This window comes from Aythya fuligula, chromosome 2, assembly GCF_009819795.1.
Source record: "Aythya fuligula isolate bAytFul2 chromosome 2, bAytFul2.pri, whole genome shotgun sequence".
In the NCBI taxonomy this organism is placed as follows: domain Eukaryota; kingdom Metazoa; phylum Chordata; class Aves; order Anseriformes; family Anatidae; genus Aythya; species Aythya fuligula.
The window spans coordinates 127283243-127302628 of record NC_045560.1 but is presented as its reverse complement, the minus strand read 5'-3'; the positions used below and the strand labels follow the sequence as shown (position 1 = coordinate 127302628).

The following is a 19386-nucleotide window of genomic DNA, read 5'->3' as shown; positions in this document are numbered from 1 at the left end:
AAAAAACTACCTGGCATGGATATAGTGCACATACAGCTAGCATGGTTTATTGTCAGAAAACACTGTCCATTGTCCTGCCAGCCAATGTTAATTAGGTCCAGGAATTGTTTTTCTGTTTGTTTGTTTGTTTGTTTGGGTAGAAGGAGGTCATGAATAAATGACACCCATCGTACAATTAACATTGCTTCTTCTTAATCAAGACTATGTTTGAGTTCAAATATGTTTAAATATGCAATAATTAATATTGTTAACAAAGCCAGTTATTTCAAAGCTAGTTCAGCTAACTCAATGCTAAATCACAGTCTGCAGTATGGAGACTGTGATTTATCACAGTCTGATAAATCACAGTCTGCAGTATGGATACCACATACATGTAGGTTACCATGTGGTAACTGTATAGCTTTATTTCTTTTTCATCTTAATTAATTAAGCATCATTATTGGTTGGGCTGGAGTAAGTTTCAAAACCACAGTGTATTCAGATGTAAAAAGGTATATACATGTTTTTATGGTTCATGTAATTAAAATGGCTTTTATTCTCCTGGTGTTCCATTCCTCCTTAAAACAGTTTAGAAAAATAATAATAATAATAATAAAAAACAGGAAATAAAGTGTTTGAAGAAAGGTTTCTAAAAGCACCTGAAAAGGTCCATTCCAAGCAAGTACTTCAAACAACTGATATATGTAAAGTGATCAGTGAATCTTTACATAAAAAGATGCTTGGCATTAAAAAAGCCAGACTAAGAACAGAGTAAAAACATATGAATGGCAATGGCAGCACAGGCAAACTACATCATAACAGAAGTAGGCATTGAAAAATGTTTTAACCACAATGTCAGTGATATTAAAATCTGGATACTGAAATATATTCTTATCTGGCATAGATCTGATCCTTTAAAATTATATCAAAAAATTCTTCCAGAATACTCCGCATTGTCAGCTGATATTTTACAGATTTGTCAAAATATACTTATAGAACAACTTTGAATCAATTAGTACAGAAAAATTTTAAAAGAAATCTCTGCATAGCTATAGGTTGAATTCTTTTGCTTAGTGAAGGATGGATAAAGCCTTCAAGCAAAAATTCTTAAAAACAAACAAACAAACAACAAAAAACAGGAAGTTGTTTCTTTCCATTAAAAGTGTGATCATGGGGTCTTTTTAAAAAGGGTCTTTTTGAAATGTAGGAGTGAATCCATCAGATGTGAATCCACTAGTTCCCTCATTCATGCTCTAACATGACCAAGTTTCAATGAGTTTGCACCATCAAATTTCTTTGGTAAGTACTGGGTATTGACAGGAGCACATGAAGATGGAAGTGTAACTAGTAGGCAGCTTATTCCCAGGTCTACCAAGCATATTGACAGGCAATTCTTTTGATAATGCATGCAATGTAATTCAACCTGTTTATGAAGAAAAAATATTTTTCATGTTGTGGAAAGACTACATGTAGTCTACCTTTTGGATAAGGGATCATCAGAGGGGGCAGCTTTCCACATTAATAGGTGGACAGTGAACACTTCATCAACACAAACCTACCTGAAGTTCTTTCTTTTGTTTTACAGAACTCTGCGGGAGTAGCAACAAATGTGTTGCTAACGTGTCTTAAATGGAAAAATGTCCCTTTACTTTCCAAATGTTTCTTGTATTTTTTAATTCCACAAGAACACTCAGCAATGCTAATTATAAAGACCAAACGATAGTACCTTAGCAATGGGAACATACAGTACTACTGCAGAGATGAGGAGAAACTAAAGAGGTTTTTTTGCTCGTCCATCAGTACTCAGTATGTCAAAGAGGCTTTAACTACCAAGTTATGTACCTTTTTCCTTTCCTCTTGTATAAATCACGTTTACATCACAGAATCACAGAATTTCTAGGTTGGAAGAGACCTCAAGATCATCGAGTCCAACCTCTGACCTAACGCTAGCAGTCCCCACTAAACCATATCCCTAAGCTCTACATCTAAACGTCTTTTGAAGACTTCCAGGGATGGTGACTCCACCACTTCCCTGGGCAGCCTGTTCCAATGCCTCACAACCCTTTCAGTGAAAAAATTCTTCCTAACATCTAACCTAAAACTCCCCTGGCTCAACTTAAGCCCATTCCCCCTCGTCCTGTCACCAGGCACGTGGGAGAACAGACCAACCCCCACCTCGCTACAGCCTCCCTTGAGGTACCCATAGAGAGCGATAAGGTCGCCCCTGAGCCTCCTCTTCTCCAGGCTGAACAAGCCCGGCTCCCTCAGCCGCTCCTCGTAGGACTTGTTCTCCAGGCCCCTCACCAGCTTCGTCGCCCTTCTCTGGACCCGCTCAAGCATCTCCATGTCCTTCTTGTAGTGAGGGGCCCAAAACTGAACACAGTACTCGAGGTGCGGCCTCACCAGAGCTGAGTACAGGGGGATGATCACCTCCCTAGCCCTGCTGGTCACACTGTTCCTGACACAAGCCAGGATGCCGTTGGCCTTCTTGGCCACCTGAGCACACTGTTGGCTCATATTCAGCTGACTATCCACCATCACTCCCAGGTCCTTCTCTGCCTGGCAGCTCTCCAACCATTCCTCTCCCAGCCTGTAGCTCTGCTTGGGGTTATTGCATCCCAGGTGCAGGACCCGGCACTTGGCCTTGTTGAACTGCATACAGTTGACCTCAGCCCATCGGTGCAGCCTATCCAGATCCTCCTGCAGAGCCTTCCTACCCTCAAGCAGATCGACACACACACATAGCTTTGTGTCATCTACAAACTTACTGAGGGTGCACTCAATGCCCTCGTCCAGATCATCGATGAAGATATTAAAGAGGACCGGCCCCAGCACCGAGCCCTGGGGGATGCCACTAGTGACTGGCCTCCAACTGGACTTGGCTCCATTCACCACGACTCTTTGGGCCCGGCTATCTAGCCAGTTTCTAACCCAACGAAGCGTGCACTAGTCCAAGCCAAGAGCAGCCAGTTTCTTGAGGAGAATGCTGTGGGAGACGGTGTCAAAAGCCTTGCTGAAGTCAAAGTAGACCACATCCACAGCCTTTCCCTCATCCACCCAGCACGTCACTTTGTCATAGAAGGAGATCAGGTTCATCAAGCAGGATCTGCCTTTCATAAACCCATGCTGACTGGGCCTGATCGCCTGCTTGCCCTGCAAGTGCTGCGTGCTGACTCTCTGTAGGAACATCTAACTTTAGAAATGTATGTTGCATTTATCTGCCTTATACTTACGAGGACAAGATGTAAAACAATACATATTAAAGTCCAAGACAACAGCTTATGCTGTGCCATTTTGTGGTACAGTCTCATCAGTGACATAGCTCCTTTTATGATGTTATTGAATCTAGGGTTATCACAACAAATACAGTATTCTGGCCCATAAACTACATTTTTCTCAGGATAAAAATTTTGAAAATTACAATTTTCAAGATGGCACGTTTGTGTTTTTTTTTTCTAGTGCTTTCTAGCATTCTGCATACATAAGTATTGTGCACCAGAACTCCAGGATATAATAAGTGATCATTTTTTGACACATGAAAATTCAGTCTGTGAAAACTAGATCCCATTATCTTACCCCATTGTTGTAGTATATGTAGGCATTGAATCGTTCTTAATTAGAACTTTCACAGAAAACTATCTGAATCTAACAAATTAACATGTTACAGTCCTGCAGACTTAGACTTCATCAATTTTAGCAAGTCACGTACATGTCTTTTACAAGTCATGTATCAGTTTTGCAAGTTCACAACCTCACAAGTTTACAACCTAAACTAGATAAATATTAATCTTATATTACAGGCTGTATCTAATGTTTCATCTCTTTGAATTTTTTCTTCCATTTTTGCCCACATCTATTTTAGGATGAACTATATCATTAAAGAAATACTATTTAAATTCATCTTGAGATGATGGTACTACCACAAATCTACATTTGCTCTGTGAACATAGAGTTAACAGCCAAAGGGTCTTGTGTACTGTTATGCTGGAATACTCAGTACACGTATTCCTGAGGACTGCAGTTACAACCAACATCGGACATGCCATTTCTTATGAAGGCAAAGGATGATGTTCCTTCCTCATTCTTCCTCCCATTTTGGACAAAAAATTACTGCCTATTGATCTAGATCCAAGTGATGAACACATCCATGAATCTAGCACTTCCTCTACAGAAACAAATCATGCTATTTTTATCTTTTTTTTTTTTTTTTGGTGGCATAGTAGATTGATTAAGTTTAGGTTGTTCATGACAGCATGTCTGCGTTTCACTGAATAAACTGAAGTATTTGGCAGTGTTCTGAGTGGTTGGACAGTGATGCTGATCATAATGTTAGATGTATTCAGTGTGCTTCAGTTGTTGATAGAAGAAAGTGCAAAATTCAGAAGTATATGAGAAAAATAACAACAACAAAACAGGCATAGTAGAGTTTGCTGCTATTCAAGCAAGTGCTTGTTTGAAACTTAATCAAAATACTATCTTTTAGCTTTTAACCTTGCCAAATTTACTCTTCCTAAAACCCCCTAGTCATACCGACATGATTAAGTTCACAAGTAATTCACCTCCTTACAATAATTTTTTTTCTTCTAATTAGATACACACACTCAGGAGATTTCAAATGCTGGAAAATAGCTTTTAGTCATCCAAAAGAACATGTTTCTCTGCAGAAAGTTACCAGCATAACTACTTCCCTTTTACTCTTGTATCCTCCTGTGTGACAGAGAAGGTCTATATTAACTTTTCAGGTATCACTCCTGTGAAGCATAGTCCTCTCACAGTATAATTCATCCACATACAAAAACCCTGAGCTGAAAGTTCATTGGTACTCTAGACTTGATTTCATTATCTATTCCGAATAGTCTACCACTGACAAGATGGCATGGTCTATTGCTCAGATGCTTCTGCTATCCAAATCAGTGTACTCATACATTAAAACTGCTATTGCAAACATATGTGAGCTAGTATGGACAGCAGAGGCATTGGCAAGAGTCAACTTTTCAAGTAAGAGGAAAAAACACTTAGCTCTACATACTTCGGTCCCACGATCTCAGTTGGCTTGTTTATTTTACTGTCTTCCTGTTTCAGCTTTGGAAGACAACTTATGTATCATCTGAGCATCATGATTATTTATACAATTTCTGCTGCATCTCTTAGCATTCACATAGATTTGCTACCTAAAATATTCCCTTCCATTACGTCAGGAAATTACACTGTTTTTTTAGACTGCCATACCATCACATACACCATGACAGAGCTCAGTCTGACTTAGGGTTTTTCTACAGCAGCATTTTAATCTAGATCAGGAAAGAGATTTGATGCAAAACTATTATTGTACATGACATTTACACTTACTGTATATCACAAAGCACTGCTAAAGTACAAATTGGTTTCCTTCTAGACAAAATGCCAGGAGTTATGTTCCAAGAGCACATCTAATGCTTTGCAGTTGTTAATGGGAGTTCAGTCCATACAAACAGGTAAGACCTATCTCAAAATGACCCCTGAAATGCAGAGAACATAAATGGTACTCAGCACCAATTCTCTTGCTCTGCATTCCTGCTCATATTGTACCACAAGACCCACTAACACAAGCCTTGCTTTTGTCAGCATCTTGTTAAAACCTACAGTATCAATAGCACTACCAGAGCTTCACAAAACTTATGCTAGGCTAACTGAGGGTAAAACCAGGGTGGTAGATTAAACTAAATGATGACAGCAGTTAGTGACTCCAGCTGCTGACTCTCCTTCCCCAGAAAGTTAAAGGCTTTGCAGCAGGCATGTTGCATGCAAATACAGATTTTCTGAATTCTCCTGGTTTACAACATATCACCTTAAAATAAACCACAACTGACGGATTAACTTTACAGATTGGACTACAAATTGTGTTATTCAACCTGTGTCAACACGGTGTCCACGTAGCATGTAAACTGAAACCAATGCTCTGCTTGTGGAAAAGCTATTTCAGTGAGGAAGGATATCACAGCTTAAAGTACAATTTATCAACAGCCAAACTAATCACATCGGCTGGGATTAACCTCTCTTGAATTTAAACGGCCTCAAAGCTGATACCTACATCGGAGCTAATTACCTAAGTTACCTTTGCAGTTACATAAACAAGTAAGCATCTACAGAGGCAGATAGCTTTAGCTACACACCTTTAATTGAGATGAGTTGTGTGTTGGAAATTCTCATTTCCCTTGACTAGTACCCTTGACAAAGGAGACCATCTCAGATGCAGACATCTACACCAGACAATAAAAACTAATATTAATAATAATAACATATATACATATAATATAAACTAATAAAAATAATAAAAAGTAACATTTTAATTGGAGAGATATTCATGGATATAGGAAAACGGGGGGGGGGGAAATCATATAGAATGGGACTGTATGGAAAGAAAAAAAGAGCTAAAATTTAAGCTTAGTAAAGATGGAAAAGTAAGTACAGTGGGCACCACTGAAAGTAAACATTTACCATGGCATAGTATAAATACCTCATTGCTATATACACTCTAAATATAGGGAGAGAGTACTAAAGTAAATACCACAGTACAGTATGGGTATTTATTTATTTTTTGATAGAAGATAGAATGCACTGTATTCTTTAAGACTAGTGAGAAGGGAAAGAAAAAAAATTAAAAAAAAAAAAAAAAAAAGAAAGATGAAATATTGATTAAGAAATACCATGAGCAAACAAACCAGAAATACAGTTAAGAACTAGAAATCAGCTGCATGGTACCAGCACAGAATAACAAAAAGCTACATCTGAAAATGACTTCAAGAGACTGATGTTAACTGCTCTTCCACTGAGCCAGAGTATAATATATGCATATTATCCACTTTTATTATTATTATTAGAAGTAATAATGGTAGTTTCAGAATAATTTTTATTTTATTCTTCTTCTGGAGTTTTATGACTGTGAGAGTAAAGACAATTTTCTTGGTATGCAATGTAAACCTCCTTCCTTGCAATGCTAGATGATTTAAAAAAAAAAAAATCACTTTCCTGTATCAACCTTTATTTAGTTCCCAGATTAAACAAATTCAGCTATTTCACTCCCTCAGTCCTCATCATGAATCACACATGAGTTTATAATCAGTCCCATTAATCTCTTTCTTTCACTCTGGAGTGACTAGACCATTCCTAAAAAAAATGACCAAAAGTGGGCACCACACCTCAGACAAGGTCTCACCAGTTTCACGCAAAGAAGTCACCTTCTTTCACAAGTTCTTGCTTCATAATATTTTGTAACTAAGAGCAACTCATGCATCTTTTTACTGTAGTGTTACCTCTACATATTACTCTTTGTATTCCACCTGTTCAATTTCCTACTTACTCTATATCTTGCAGTTAAATTTACTGCACTTTATCATGTTAATTCTAGGCCATTACCATTGCTTATCAAGTTCTTACAGTTTGATTGTGCTCTCTACACCAACTCCAACGCATGCCCTGATTAATGTATTATTTGCTCGTCCAAGTCATAACCTACGTGCTTAACAGAAAGAGGATAGGCTTAAAGCTTTTGATCCTCTGCCAGTTTAACTGTGAGCTTCTGTAACTTTCAACTCATTAAAATACCAGGTGGAGGGTGTTAAAACCATTCCAGAGTCAAAAATATGACACCTACTACTTCCCCCAGTACACTACGCTCATTAATTACTGGGTCAAAAAAAAACACTTGATATTTGATTTGATATGATCTCTTCTTGGCAGGCATTGGCAGTTCTTTAGCTTCACTTTCAGTTAAGCTTAGGTGAGGCATTTTCATCCATACTTAGGCTTCTGAGGGGAGTCTGTAGAAACTAATGACTTTTCAACACATCTGAAAAGTCACTTACTAGCACACAACTGAGATGCTCACCTTCAGTCATTTGAGTTTGAAAATACCAAACTCCATGTTAGCTTACAGTACACAGAGTGAGCACAAAAGCTCAAGAGTATTGACAATTCTCCTTGAAAATACAAAAACAACCATTCTAGCAAGTTCCCCTAAACACAAGGAAAGGGATAAGTAAATTAAACTTCCCACTAGAAAGAAAGGCATCCATTTTCTGTTATAGGAAGATAGAGTATCTAGAAATAAAATGGTAAGAACCTGACATTCTACCATGTGGTTGACTAGAGTTTATAGAGCTTTAAACTGGGCAGAGATCCCTGAATAGACCTTGAGGTTTCAGCTACTCTTTTGGAAAAGAGTAAAAAGCAGGAAAACTGCGGCTTTTGCCTGGAAACAGGAAAGCAGTATGAGGCCCAAAATATTGTTCCTGAATGCTGAATAAATTACACTAATATTTAGAAGTATCTCTACTACAGTTTCATGTGTTTGAGCTTTTTGTGTTCAAAAAGTAAAAACCAGGAATAGGAATGAGCAGACATGACTAATCACATTTAATTCTGTGTGTACTCTTAAGTGCGTTAAAAAAAAACTTGCTGGAATATTCAGGTTTCCAGGGTGTTCTGACACACTGCATTTACTTGGCTACTTTTTAAATGCAGTACATAAAGACTTTCTATTAGAAGATGACTAAAAATCATCTATTCACTTCTATATTCTGACATGAATGGAAAAGAAGCAATAGCAATGTGCAAACTGATCTTGACTTCTGCGTTTTGTCCATTGTCAACATATGAATTACACATATTCATTACAAGTAGTATTCATAAATATGTATAGCTAATTATAAATTGACCACAGCACAGCTCCTTACCTCAAATCCTAGTACTCATTACCACCATAAACTAGCTGTAACTGATTGCTTTCATGCAGCAGTTTTAGTGATGCTACAGAATTTCCTGGACTTTGAACAAAAATTAGCCGCAGTATGTCAAATATGTCACAATTAATGTTGGCTTTTAAAAGGTGACCACCATGATTTGACATTAGTAGAGCAGAAGTGAATGGAACTTACTGTCAGAGATCACACAGTGATCATATATGACTTGGCCCTACCGTTAGAAATGTTTAAATAAAATCTAACAGAAGGGAGTTAAAAAATGTCTTATAGAAAAGTACCTAACCATTCAGAAAGCCAACATGGAATTCACCTATACTGCAATATGTATTAGGCATCATTCTTTCTTGAAACCCAGCCAAAATTCCGGATCTAATGCTATCTTCCGTCATAAAAAAGCCATCATAATAAAGTAAAAGTTGTCCAGACAGAAGATAGTCTTAATGAGTCATGCTTTTCTATTAAAGTCACTCTAGTTCATGTCAAATCTAAGGTTGACAACTATTTCTAATAGATAATGTGCTAAATTCATGTCTAGCTTTTCAATAACATAATGTAAGGAATAATATCTTCTTATCTTCTTTTTTTTTTCCCAATTAAACAATCTTAAGTTAAAGCAGATGCCCAGACAGCGGTCATGAAGATGGCAGGGCTACATGGAGTTACTTTCATAATCTCATTGATTCTTTCTGTATTCAGTCTAGATTTTATATTTAAGCTCTGATTCTGTTACTACTGATTAATATTTAATAATCTTTTTTGATAAAGGAGGTGAATAAGTTCTCTAACAGTAAAATAAAGGATGAACAGTATCTATTCTGTGTTGCTAATTATTTTTATTATGGGAAGGTTCCTATAAACTTTGAGACAGTAAGCCTTTCTGTACTTTCCACTTTCAGTTTCTTCACTTGGAGTTGCTTAGTTGTTGTTGGCATTACATCAATAAAATTTATAGCATGGACTTACCAACTTGCTTTCTTGGCCTCTTCACATTGCACAATCTTTTGCTAAAATTGCCAGAGAGAATAAAACGGTAAGTCAACGTCACTGTGCTCTTTGATGCAGTGTCAGTAGACTCTGAGCATAGGCAAAGAGGCTGAAGCACTTCCACCAGCCTTTGAAGTGGAAGAGGAAAGTGGAAAACCAGAGGGAAAGAAGACAGGTTCACACTGAAAAGGGCTGCTCTGTTTTTGGCACCCGAAGTGTTCTCTGGCCACTTACAGGATTCCACAAACCAAGGTTTTCTGCTCAAGAGGAATATGAATTGTTTTTAACCAAGCATCCCTGCAGGGTTTTTGGCAAAATGGACAAGACAAACTAGACAGAGACATGTAAGGGCTTCATCAGAAATGCCCAGGAATTTTAACAGGGTACTATCATTAAGCACATAAAAATTCATCAAAATCTGTATGTTCATTACAAGGCCTCTAGGTTTCCTAATACTATTTCAATTCTCCATGCACTGAAGCACCGAGACTGACTCCAGAGAAAATTTCAGTCCTGTAGCTAAGTATGTTATAGACAGGAAATGTCAGCTGAGAGCTGATAGATACATGCAGAGAAACTGCTAAATCCAGACTTATGCAAATCATGATTTAAATGCAGCATAAAATAGCTGAAATTTCAATCCCTATTGAAACAGGGATTGAAATCAGCCACTATGGTATGAATGATATTTATCTAATACCCACACAAGAGTTCGATGGGCCAGCGTGTTCCTATGATCAATGACATCTCTAGCATGTATTGGCAGGACCTTGTTAAAAGACGACTAAAAAATAATGAAATAAGGAAAAATTTCCTTGCTTGATGTTCTTCAATTACAGTAATTACAAAATTAAAAGTGTGGCTAGGTGCCAAGAAGTGCCAGGTTGAAATATACTGCCTACCAATCTGGAAACCTAAACATTTTTCAGTACAGCAAAGGCATATGCATGAAATGAGGATTTTGCATGAGCTATTCAACTTTTTCATTTGTTTGGGAAAATATGTATATTTATATGAAATTAAGGACTGAACACCAAAAGAATGGTTTAAAATAGAATGTGTTATAAATTCATTAACCAAAAGTGCTTTTATAAATTTTACTCTTGGTGGGTCCTAGTTTGCAGAGTACAGCTGATGAAAATAAAAGGAACAAACAACTTACTTTATCCAACCAATGATGACTATTTTTAAAGTGTTGACCATAACCATGGAAAAAAATGCAGTTTTCATGAATATGTTTAAATTTATTAAAGGCATAATCTCACCACTGAAATTTCCAAAATAAAATAAAATAAAATAAAATAAAATAAAATAAAATAAAATAAAATAAAATAAAATAAAGGTTTTGTAAATTTAGACCATGATATACAAATACTACTTACAGAAGTATAGTTAGAAAGACCAAGTGGTCAGGAAATTATATAATGACAGTGTCTAAAGTAAGTATTTCAAGTTGTATTAACACTTCACAAATCAGTAATAATTTATTAACAATGAAATAAAACCTAGTCTAACTGATTAAGGTAGAATAAGGCCTTCCATGTCGACACAGTTTGAAAGGACAAACGATACTGATTTCCTAATTTGGTAACACTCTCTTCTATGATATTTATGTAAGGGTGGGACTGATGGCAGGAGAGTGCAGAACACTGTCTAAAATCAATTTACCAAGGAAGGATTTTAACCACAGAAAAAATGTACTGCTTTATATACTCCAAAATTATTGGCAAGCGTACAACAAATCATGACATTTCCCATTTTTGCCTTAAAGTTCAGGTCTTTGCCAGGGGAGGCCAGGAAGTAGCAGACAGACCAAGCACAGTACAGAAATTGCCAGGGACACCAGATCAGCCTCAGAGCAGAAGAGCATCAATAGCACATTGCTCTGGTCAGACTAATGAGTCATCAGCAGTTTGTTTCAGTTCTCAGTGCTAGTACAAACTTTTTTTCCAGAGTTATCCAAGAGACTGAAGTGAAGGCCATGCTGGGTCAATGGCCTGGGATGGGAAATATTAAAAGCATGGTATAATTTTACTCGTGTGCCCTGGAACATCACAAGGGAAATATCATCCCTCTCTGCTCCCTCTGAAGTGCTGTTAATCCTTGTGCACACCATGTAGAACAATGTTCCGTACTCCTTTCTTTACAAAGGAGCACTTGTTAACTGCACAGAGCAGGATAAACATCAGTACAGCATGGACCTGCCATACATTCTCGTAACAAGCTGATGATCATAACCTCAAGATTTTTTTTTCCCATTTAAGTTGTAACGTTGACAATTCAAAAACAGCATTGAAGGAAGAGTTCTAGGAAAGAATGATCTAACAGAAAATAATGTTAAAATGAAATTTATAACATTAACATTATCAAGTCACCAGGACTGGCAATATCATTCAAGAATTTGGAAGAACTTGATTATGAAATCGCTCAATTACTGTGTGGCATACAACCTCTTTTTTTAAAATGGTCTCAGTACCACACTAACAAAAGCCATTATATGGGTGTTCATATTTTAAAAGGCTTCCAATGGATCCTGAGAAACTGCAGACCAGAAACTGGCTTCTACTGGGATGACTTGATAGGACAAGTTATAAAGAAAATAAATAAATGGATAATGTGAATTCCTTTCAAATCTATTGGACTTCTTTGAAGGTGTCAACAGGAAGTAAAAACGGGCTAAGTATAGTTAAGCCTTTTTATGAAGTTCCTCACTAAGTTCTTTAAAAAAAAAAAAAAAAGCTATAATGAGATGAAGAATGTAATAAAAAGACAGAAAACAAATTGAAGAATAAGCGATCACTTTGTAAAATTCCTGAAAGATGTATCGTTATTCCTCTGCCACATACATTTTCCATTACAGCCCAAGACATGGAAGTGCAAGATGGTATTAAATACTTATGGTAGTTTAAAAAAGAGGGAGATTGGAAAGTAAAAGATGGAGATGATCACTAAGTGATTTAAAGTAGTAGTGATTAGAATCATTAATACTAAGTGATAGGAAGACAAATAGTAGATAATACTCAATGTCAATGCATGTGAAACCATGAGGACAGGAGAGCCATCTGTACATACATGTGATAACATGTATGTGATATAACATAGTAAATAACGTATTTGGAATAGCATATTGAAGCATACTTTTCAGTTTCTACTCTGTATCATCTACTCACTGAATATATTGTGCAGAAGTATGTTAGAAAATATAGGGTGTAAAAAGTTTTTCTCCTCTACACAACTTAAACCAAAACGTGGTGTTAGCCCTGCAGTTCTCTCAAAGGTATGGCCAGATTTTGCAAGCAAAGCATATGACCAGTAGGTTCTACTCAAAAGTGTGGCTCTTCAACACTCTCAATCCACTGTATACTCCCACCCTCTTCTTTTATCAGTACTTGTACTCATCTGATTCAGCCATATAGGGTGCAAGTCCCATAACTCACATTGGCAGAAAATTAACACCACAAAAGAGGGAAAAAAAAAAAAGGAAAAAAGTTTTCTGATTCTTCACATAGTTGAATCAATCTCATAATCAACTCAGATACCTGACCAGTGGAAGGAGTGGGACTGAGGCATTTTCAGCCAGAACTGCTTGTTAGGTTAGCTTAGTTGCAACAAACAAACAGTACAAGGAGAGCACACAGCTCCCACCATCTCACAGCTCCAAGCACACTGGAAGATTTTAAATTATATGGGAGACTTGTAGAGAGATAAGATTCAGGCGTAGCATGTGAACCTTGATCCTTGATCACCTCCTTGGATTCATAAAACTGCTAAAATTTCTACAAGCAGTGCTAGCTCTGTTTACAAGGAGAGGCTGTATGAGTACAAAAGGCTGCTTATAATGATGGGGCTGTGCCCATACTAGGATTATTTTTTTTGGCCAGGATTTCTATACTATAAAGCACCCCAAAAGTAGATGAAAGTGTTTCAACTGTACTTATCTAGCTTAATAAACATAGGGATTTAGAGGGATTTTTTTTTCCTTATTCTGGGACACTGGAAGTTGATTTGATAAGATCTGACGTATCCTAATAAAACTGAAAAAAAAAATATAAAGTCGTACAAGTATACTTAAACCTTTTTTTTTTTTTTAATATAATAAAAAATAAAGATACCAAATAATGTCCATCCTTTATTAAAAAAAAAAAAATGCAGCTCAATAGTTTTAATTCCATTAACACTTGCTTGTTTGGTCTTTCTGTCATCCATGAAACTGACTTAGAGGGCATAGAACCTTGTAAAATCACATGTAAGAGTGTTTATTTCTATCTAGAAGGGTGGCCTTTGTACATACATTAGCATATGTCTATAAAAAATAAAGTTTCTATTAAATGTCACGACATGCATTTATCTACATTCAGTTATGGACAAAAATAGCACTAATAATTGTACAGCTTCAATGCCAGAATCAGAAGTTCTGAAATGACCAAATGGACTTTGTAGCTTATTTCTTGAATATATGTACTATGATAACGACCAGATATGAGCTCTTCCAGGTAATTTTTAATTGAATGCACAAAAACAGATCAAGCTTCCTCAGTGAACTATCACTTATTGCTGCTTCTTTGTTATTTAGTCTTTGACTTCACACCGTTTATAATTTTGTACTTGAAATTTTGAGTTATTAAACAATAAAACAGCCCTGATTCCTTTATTACATCTAATTTAGAAAAGAAGGTAGACGACCATGCAATCACAAACTGTATCATAAAGTAGATGTGCAAACAACCATTCTGTTCAAGCAGCAGAGCTTGAGTGTCTTCAGCCATCCTCATGGCTCACAATGCTGGCTTCCTCCAGGAATAACCCCCATTCCCACTCCCTCCCAGCCTTAATCTTTACCAAATTTGGTCTCTTACCAAATTTCTGTGCTCTAAAAATCCCTCCACAAACTACTACTCCCAATTTTTCACTGTCCCAAGAGTCCCAGTTCTTCCCCAGCTACAACAGTTCATCAAACTATCCATACTACTGACTCCTCAACATTTTGAGGAGACTCTCAGCCTGCTTCCAGGTTCTTCTCATAGCTTGAGCAGTGTGTTCTTAGCCCCTGAACACATCTCCATCCCTTTGGCCAGCCAGTCACAGACCTTTTGTCTTCACAAATCCCAAAGTCCTGCCTATCATAATCACAGATTGTCTCAGAAATTGTGCTACAATTGACTCCAATTCTCGAAAGTGGCTGCCCTGTTCTTCTGCTGCTTCCCCATTCCTCCACCCTTTCTCCACAAGAATATCTCTACATTAAAGTCAGGTAATATTTTCTCTTTCCTTTTACTCTGGGTCAGGAGTCATTGGGGAGCATGGAAAGAAAAAGCTTGCTCCAGATACAGCCCTAACACAAAATTTAGGACAAACTTTGTGCAGTGCAGAAGGAATCTTTCAAGAATACAGCCACTAATAAATAAATAAAATCTAACTCCAATGAGCACATCCACATTCTTCTTTTTAAGACATATATATCACAGTCAAATATACAATGGCATTAGGAATGGGAAAAGATGATTAACTAAAAAATAAAAATAAATTAAAACTACCCTTTTTTATAATCTCAGGAAATATTTTAACATGGGAAAACAGAACAGTCTTCTATTCTCATTTTACAAAGAGGCTGAAGAGCTTTTTTGTAAGTTAATCAGAAACAAATCAACCTGTGTTTTTGGGAACAAAAATATAACCCACATTATAGAAAGGTCTGAAAGTCGCAACAAAAAAATAAAGTTTAAGGATGTGTAGTCAATTGTAACTGAAAGTGTTAACAGATTTTAAGATATTATCCTTCCTTTGTTTGGAGATAATATGTACTAACTTCTAGCCTAATATAATAATATTCATATAGGTAAAATCCAGTTAAACTACCTTTATTGATGATTTAAGCAAGCATGTTTTCTCCAGGACATATACATTCTCACATCTCCAAGTTGAGAGAGACATTGCTTCAAGCTGGGAAAGACATTTAAATCTTGAAGTGTGTTAATATGATCCCCTGTCATGATCTTATAATTACAAGTTCTAGGAAACCTTGGTGTTAAAAACCTTGCCTATAGTCATGCTATTTTTCTTATGCATGGAGAGAGAAACAAATACATGCTGTGGACACACGAAGATTTGAGTTTTTCCTGCAGAAACAAGAAAAGACACCTATTCTTGTCACAACTTTGGACTTCTTAAAAGCTCTAATGACCTGTTTTGATCTAATTAGCAAGGAGATATAGTTAGTCTTAAACCATAGCATAAAATCAAAGTTCAAAAACGTGGGAGATTTAAGTCTACAAGTAACAAAACAAAACATGGAAAAAAAAATAGAAATTCTGTATTACATTATTAATCTACTAAATATAGGAACATATGGGACTCCAGTCTAGTACCACATGCCAACTCAAATAGAGGATTTTATTGTTTACAGGAGCCTCTTTTTGCTCAGAAATTCCATCCAACCTAGAAGCATGGGAGAGAATCCATGTTATTTAGAAGCTTCATAGTTCAGTACTTTTCTCAGATGGCAACCTCATCATCAATTATTTTGAATAAAGCAATTTTAGAAATTAGTCCCTTATGCTGAAGAATTGATAGTTAAATTCAGGAGAGCTAGGATAGTTTAAACCCACTGATATCAGTAGAATATGACAGGATCCACAAACAGCCATTTTTCTTACAGTGCACCCCTGTACAATAAACAAAAAGACAAAAAAAGGATCAAGCACTTTATAGGAGCAATGAAGCAAGCTAAGACTGAAAGTTTGTTGCTTTATAAAATGACAGTAACTATTCTATGAACATTTCTTTCTGCATGTCACTATCATTTTTTTCTTACCATATATTCCATATTGGAAGCTGGTGGATACACCTGACCCCGTAATTTATTATGAAGATCCAAGATACTTTGCATATCACTGTCTGTGATAGCCCTTTTCCCTCTCTGCTTGGCGATCCACCACTCACCATCTTCATCCATGTACTTTTCCAAAAGTTCCTCTAAGAGCGTGGCATTGGGAAGAACCATTGCAGAAATTGCTTGAGCTATGAATAGTAAGGTAGTTACTCTGAGCCATTCCTGTACTACATACTTCATGATGAATGATCTCAGAATGCTCAGGAGTTAGCTCCAAGACAAAGTCTTTCTTCCAGGTCTGTTGGCTGCAAATGCAGAAGAGAGAGTAATGGAATTTGGAGGTTGAAGCACTGGCCTGTATGAATTTATTAAGCAACAAAAGTCAAACTGTAGCTTGTACAGAGCTTGCCACTGTTGTTTTAAAGGAAGAAACCAGAACTCCACATGTCATTTACAGTCATCAGTACACACTGCTGTTTGCTTAGATAACTTATCTTCACGTATATGGACTTCAGTTTGTTCAAGAGCTTTTGTATACCACACTGGCATGCACATTTCAATGTCTGCATACAAAAAAAGCATGCTTTTCCTATCTACTTAAAAGAAGCCAGACTTCAATGAAGATTAGACAGTAGATAAGCAGCCATGCAGTATTGGAATTTATAAACAAAAATGCTAAAAGGCTTGCATTCCATGCCAAAATGCGAAATGAAAACACAATTAAGTTGATATAAAATATCCCCTCTTGGTGCATTTCAAAATATGACTGTGATTACGGCTTTCATTTTATGATTTTGCAGTACCCAATATAACTGGAGTCATTCAACTCTGCCAAGGAAATGTGGGGGGCGCTGGGGTTATTCTATTCACCGAACAAAGAAAAAGCGCGGACAACATTTTGAAAAGAAAAAAAAAAAAAAAAGCAGCACTACAACCAAGAACGCAATATGCCAGCGCCGCCTGTTACGTGACCGCGCGATTCGGGTCGGAAAGCCACGGTGCCTTCCTCACGCAGGGTGAAAAAAAATAATAATAAAATAATAATAATAATAATAAAAGGATTTTTAAAAGCGAGAATTCCGCTGGGCAGAAAACAAAAAAGAGACGAGGGGGCAGCGCGGGGCTCTCCTTCCCTGCCGCCGCCCCGGCCCCGCGCCCCCATGGTAGGCGCTGCGGGAGCCCCCGGACGCCCCCCGCCACCACCGCCCTTACCCCTCCGGCGGCGGCCGCCTCCTCGCTCCGCCGCCCACCTCCTCGCCGGGCCCACGTAGGGGCCGGGGGGCCAGCTGGGGAGACCGCTCTGGGCACGGCTGGGGACTGCTCGGTACCGCCGAGCGCTCTCACGCCTCTGCTCCCTCTCCGCCGGCCTCCCCCAGGAGCTCCGCGCCGCTTCCTCCCGGCTCCCGGCCCGCCGGGCATTTATCGCGGGCGGCGGTGACGCGCGGCGGTCACCCCTCCCCGGCACCCCGCGGGGCGGGCCGCGCTCTGCGCCCCGGGCTCCGCGCCCGGCCCCGGCTCCCGCACCCGCAGCCGGCCTCACCTGGGCGGCCGGGAGCTCTGCCTCTCGCCAGGAACTGGCCTCCGTCCCGCCAAAGCTGTCGCCCAGAAAAGGTCGGGAGGGCCCCCTCCCTCCCCGGCCCCTGCCGCCTCCATCCGTCGGCGGCTGGCGAGAGGATGCTGAGCCTCCTCGCTCCTGCTGAAGCAAAGCATGGAGGAAAAGCTGGATGCTCGCACGAGCTCCGGATCGTGTGACTGTGGCAAGAGGTTTCGGGCCACAAATTCTGCTGTGGACTCAGACCAGCTGCATGAGGCTTCTCTTTATGAAGTAGAACTCAAAAGCTTGTAACCACTCATTTCTGTTCCCAGCAAGACTAGGCATCAGAGGTGCATTTTTGCACTGTATTTATGAAAGTCTTATATCCTGATTTTTTTATATATATATATATATTTTTTTTTTTTCAAGTTACTAGGGACAATGTTTCATTTGTGTAGTATAACCTGTTGCATTTTGCTAACAGTGGGATTGATCCCCTTCTAATCTTCACAGGGCTGCTGTACCAGCTTGCAAAAGTTTTCTGTATTTTCATTTTCAGCAATTGAGAGGCTGAGGTTAAAATTCATCAGAATCCAGCTGGCTTCAGACTCTCTATAAATGCTTCCAAAATTCATGGGCCCAAGAGAAACAATGCTGTGCAAGTAACACACTGCTTCGTACTGTACTCTTTCTTTCTCAGTTTTAATTTCCCTTAAAAGTTTGAATGTAACCTGTGTTGCAAGATGCTATATATATATATATAAATTTAAATGATATACAATATCATTATATTTCGTATTGTTTGCTCTTTATGATTGTTTTTTTTAATGTTGAGGTGCACATCTCCACCAGAGTATCAGGAGCTGAACTTTTTCCTAGCAAAGCTGCCCGAGGTAAAATGCCACCACACAGCTGAATACACAAAGGTTTTTAAGGGTTTATGCACCAGGAGTCCTTAATATTGCTGGCTGGTCAAGGGAAGGGATTGTCCCACTCTGCTGGTGAGGCCTCAGCTCAAGCACTGTGTGCAGTTTTGGTTGATGCACTTTAAGGAGAACATAAAACTATCAGAGAGTGTCCAAAGGAAGGCAATGAAAATTACGTCTAGGGGCAAGACGTATGAGGAGCAGCTGAGGTCCCTTGGTTTGTTCATCTCAGAGCAGAGGAGACTGAGGGGAGGCCTCCTGGTAACCTGTGGCTTCCTCATGAGGGGAGCAGAGGGGCAGGCACTGAGCTCTGCCTCCCAGGGGCAACGACAGGACCTGAGGGAACATCATGGATCTGGGACAGGGGAGGGTCATGCTGGGTGTTGGGAAAAG

The 19386-nt window shown here is 38.4% G+C and overlaps 1 protein-coding gene across 5 annotated transcripts in view; it reads right to left on the bottom strand.

Annotated features, from left to right (window-relative positions):
* The window catches only part of CRISPLD1 (cysteine rich secretory protein LCCL domain containing 1), a 41900-nt gene extending 23773 nt beyond the window's left edge, over window positions 1–18127 (bottom strand). The window contains exons 1-2 of one of the 5 annotated variants that reach the window (XM_032182896.1): window positions 18074–18127; window positions 16769–16838 (exon numbers count right to left, since the gene is read on the bottom strand). Coding sequence is in view for 2 of the 5 variants with exons in the window: in XM_032182891.1 (XP_032038782.1) it covers window positions 15561–15644; window positions 16516–16773 (342 nt within the window). In the remaining 3 variants the exon portion in view is untranslated. Of the gene's footprint in view, window positions 1–15560; window positions 15645–16515; window positions 16839–17745; window positions 17918–18073 lie in introns of those variants that run through there. The other 4 variants (XM_032182893.1, XM_032182894.1, XM_032182891.1 and 1 more) reach the window with 4 other exon arrangements.
* Between the last annotated feature and the right edge of the window lie 1259 nt (window positions 18128–19386).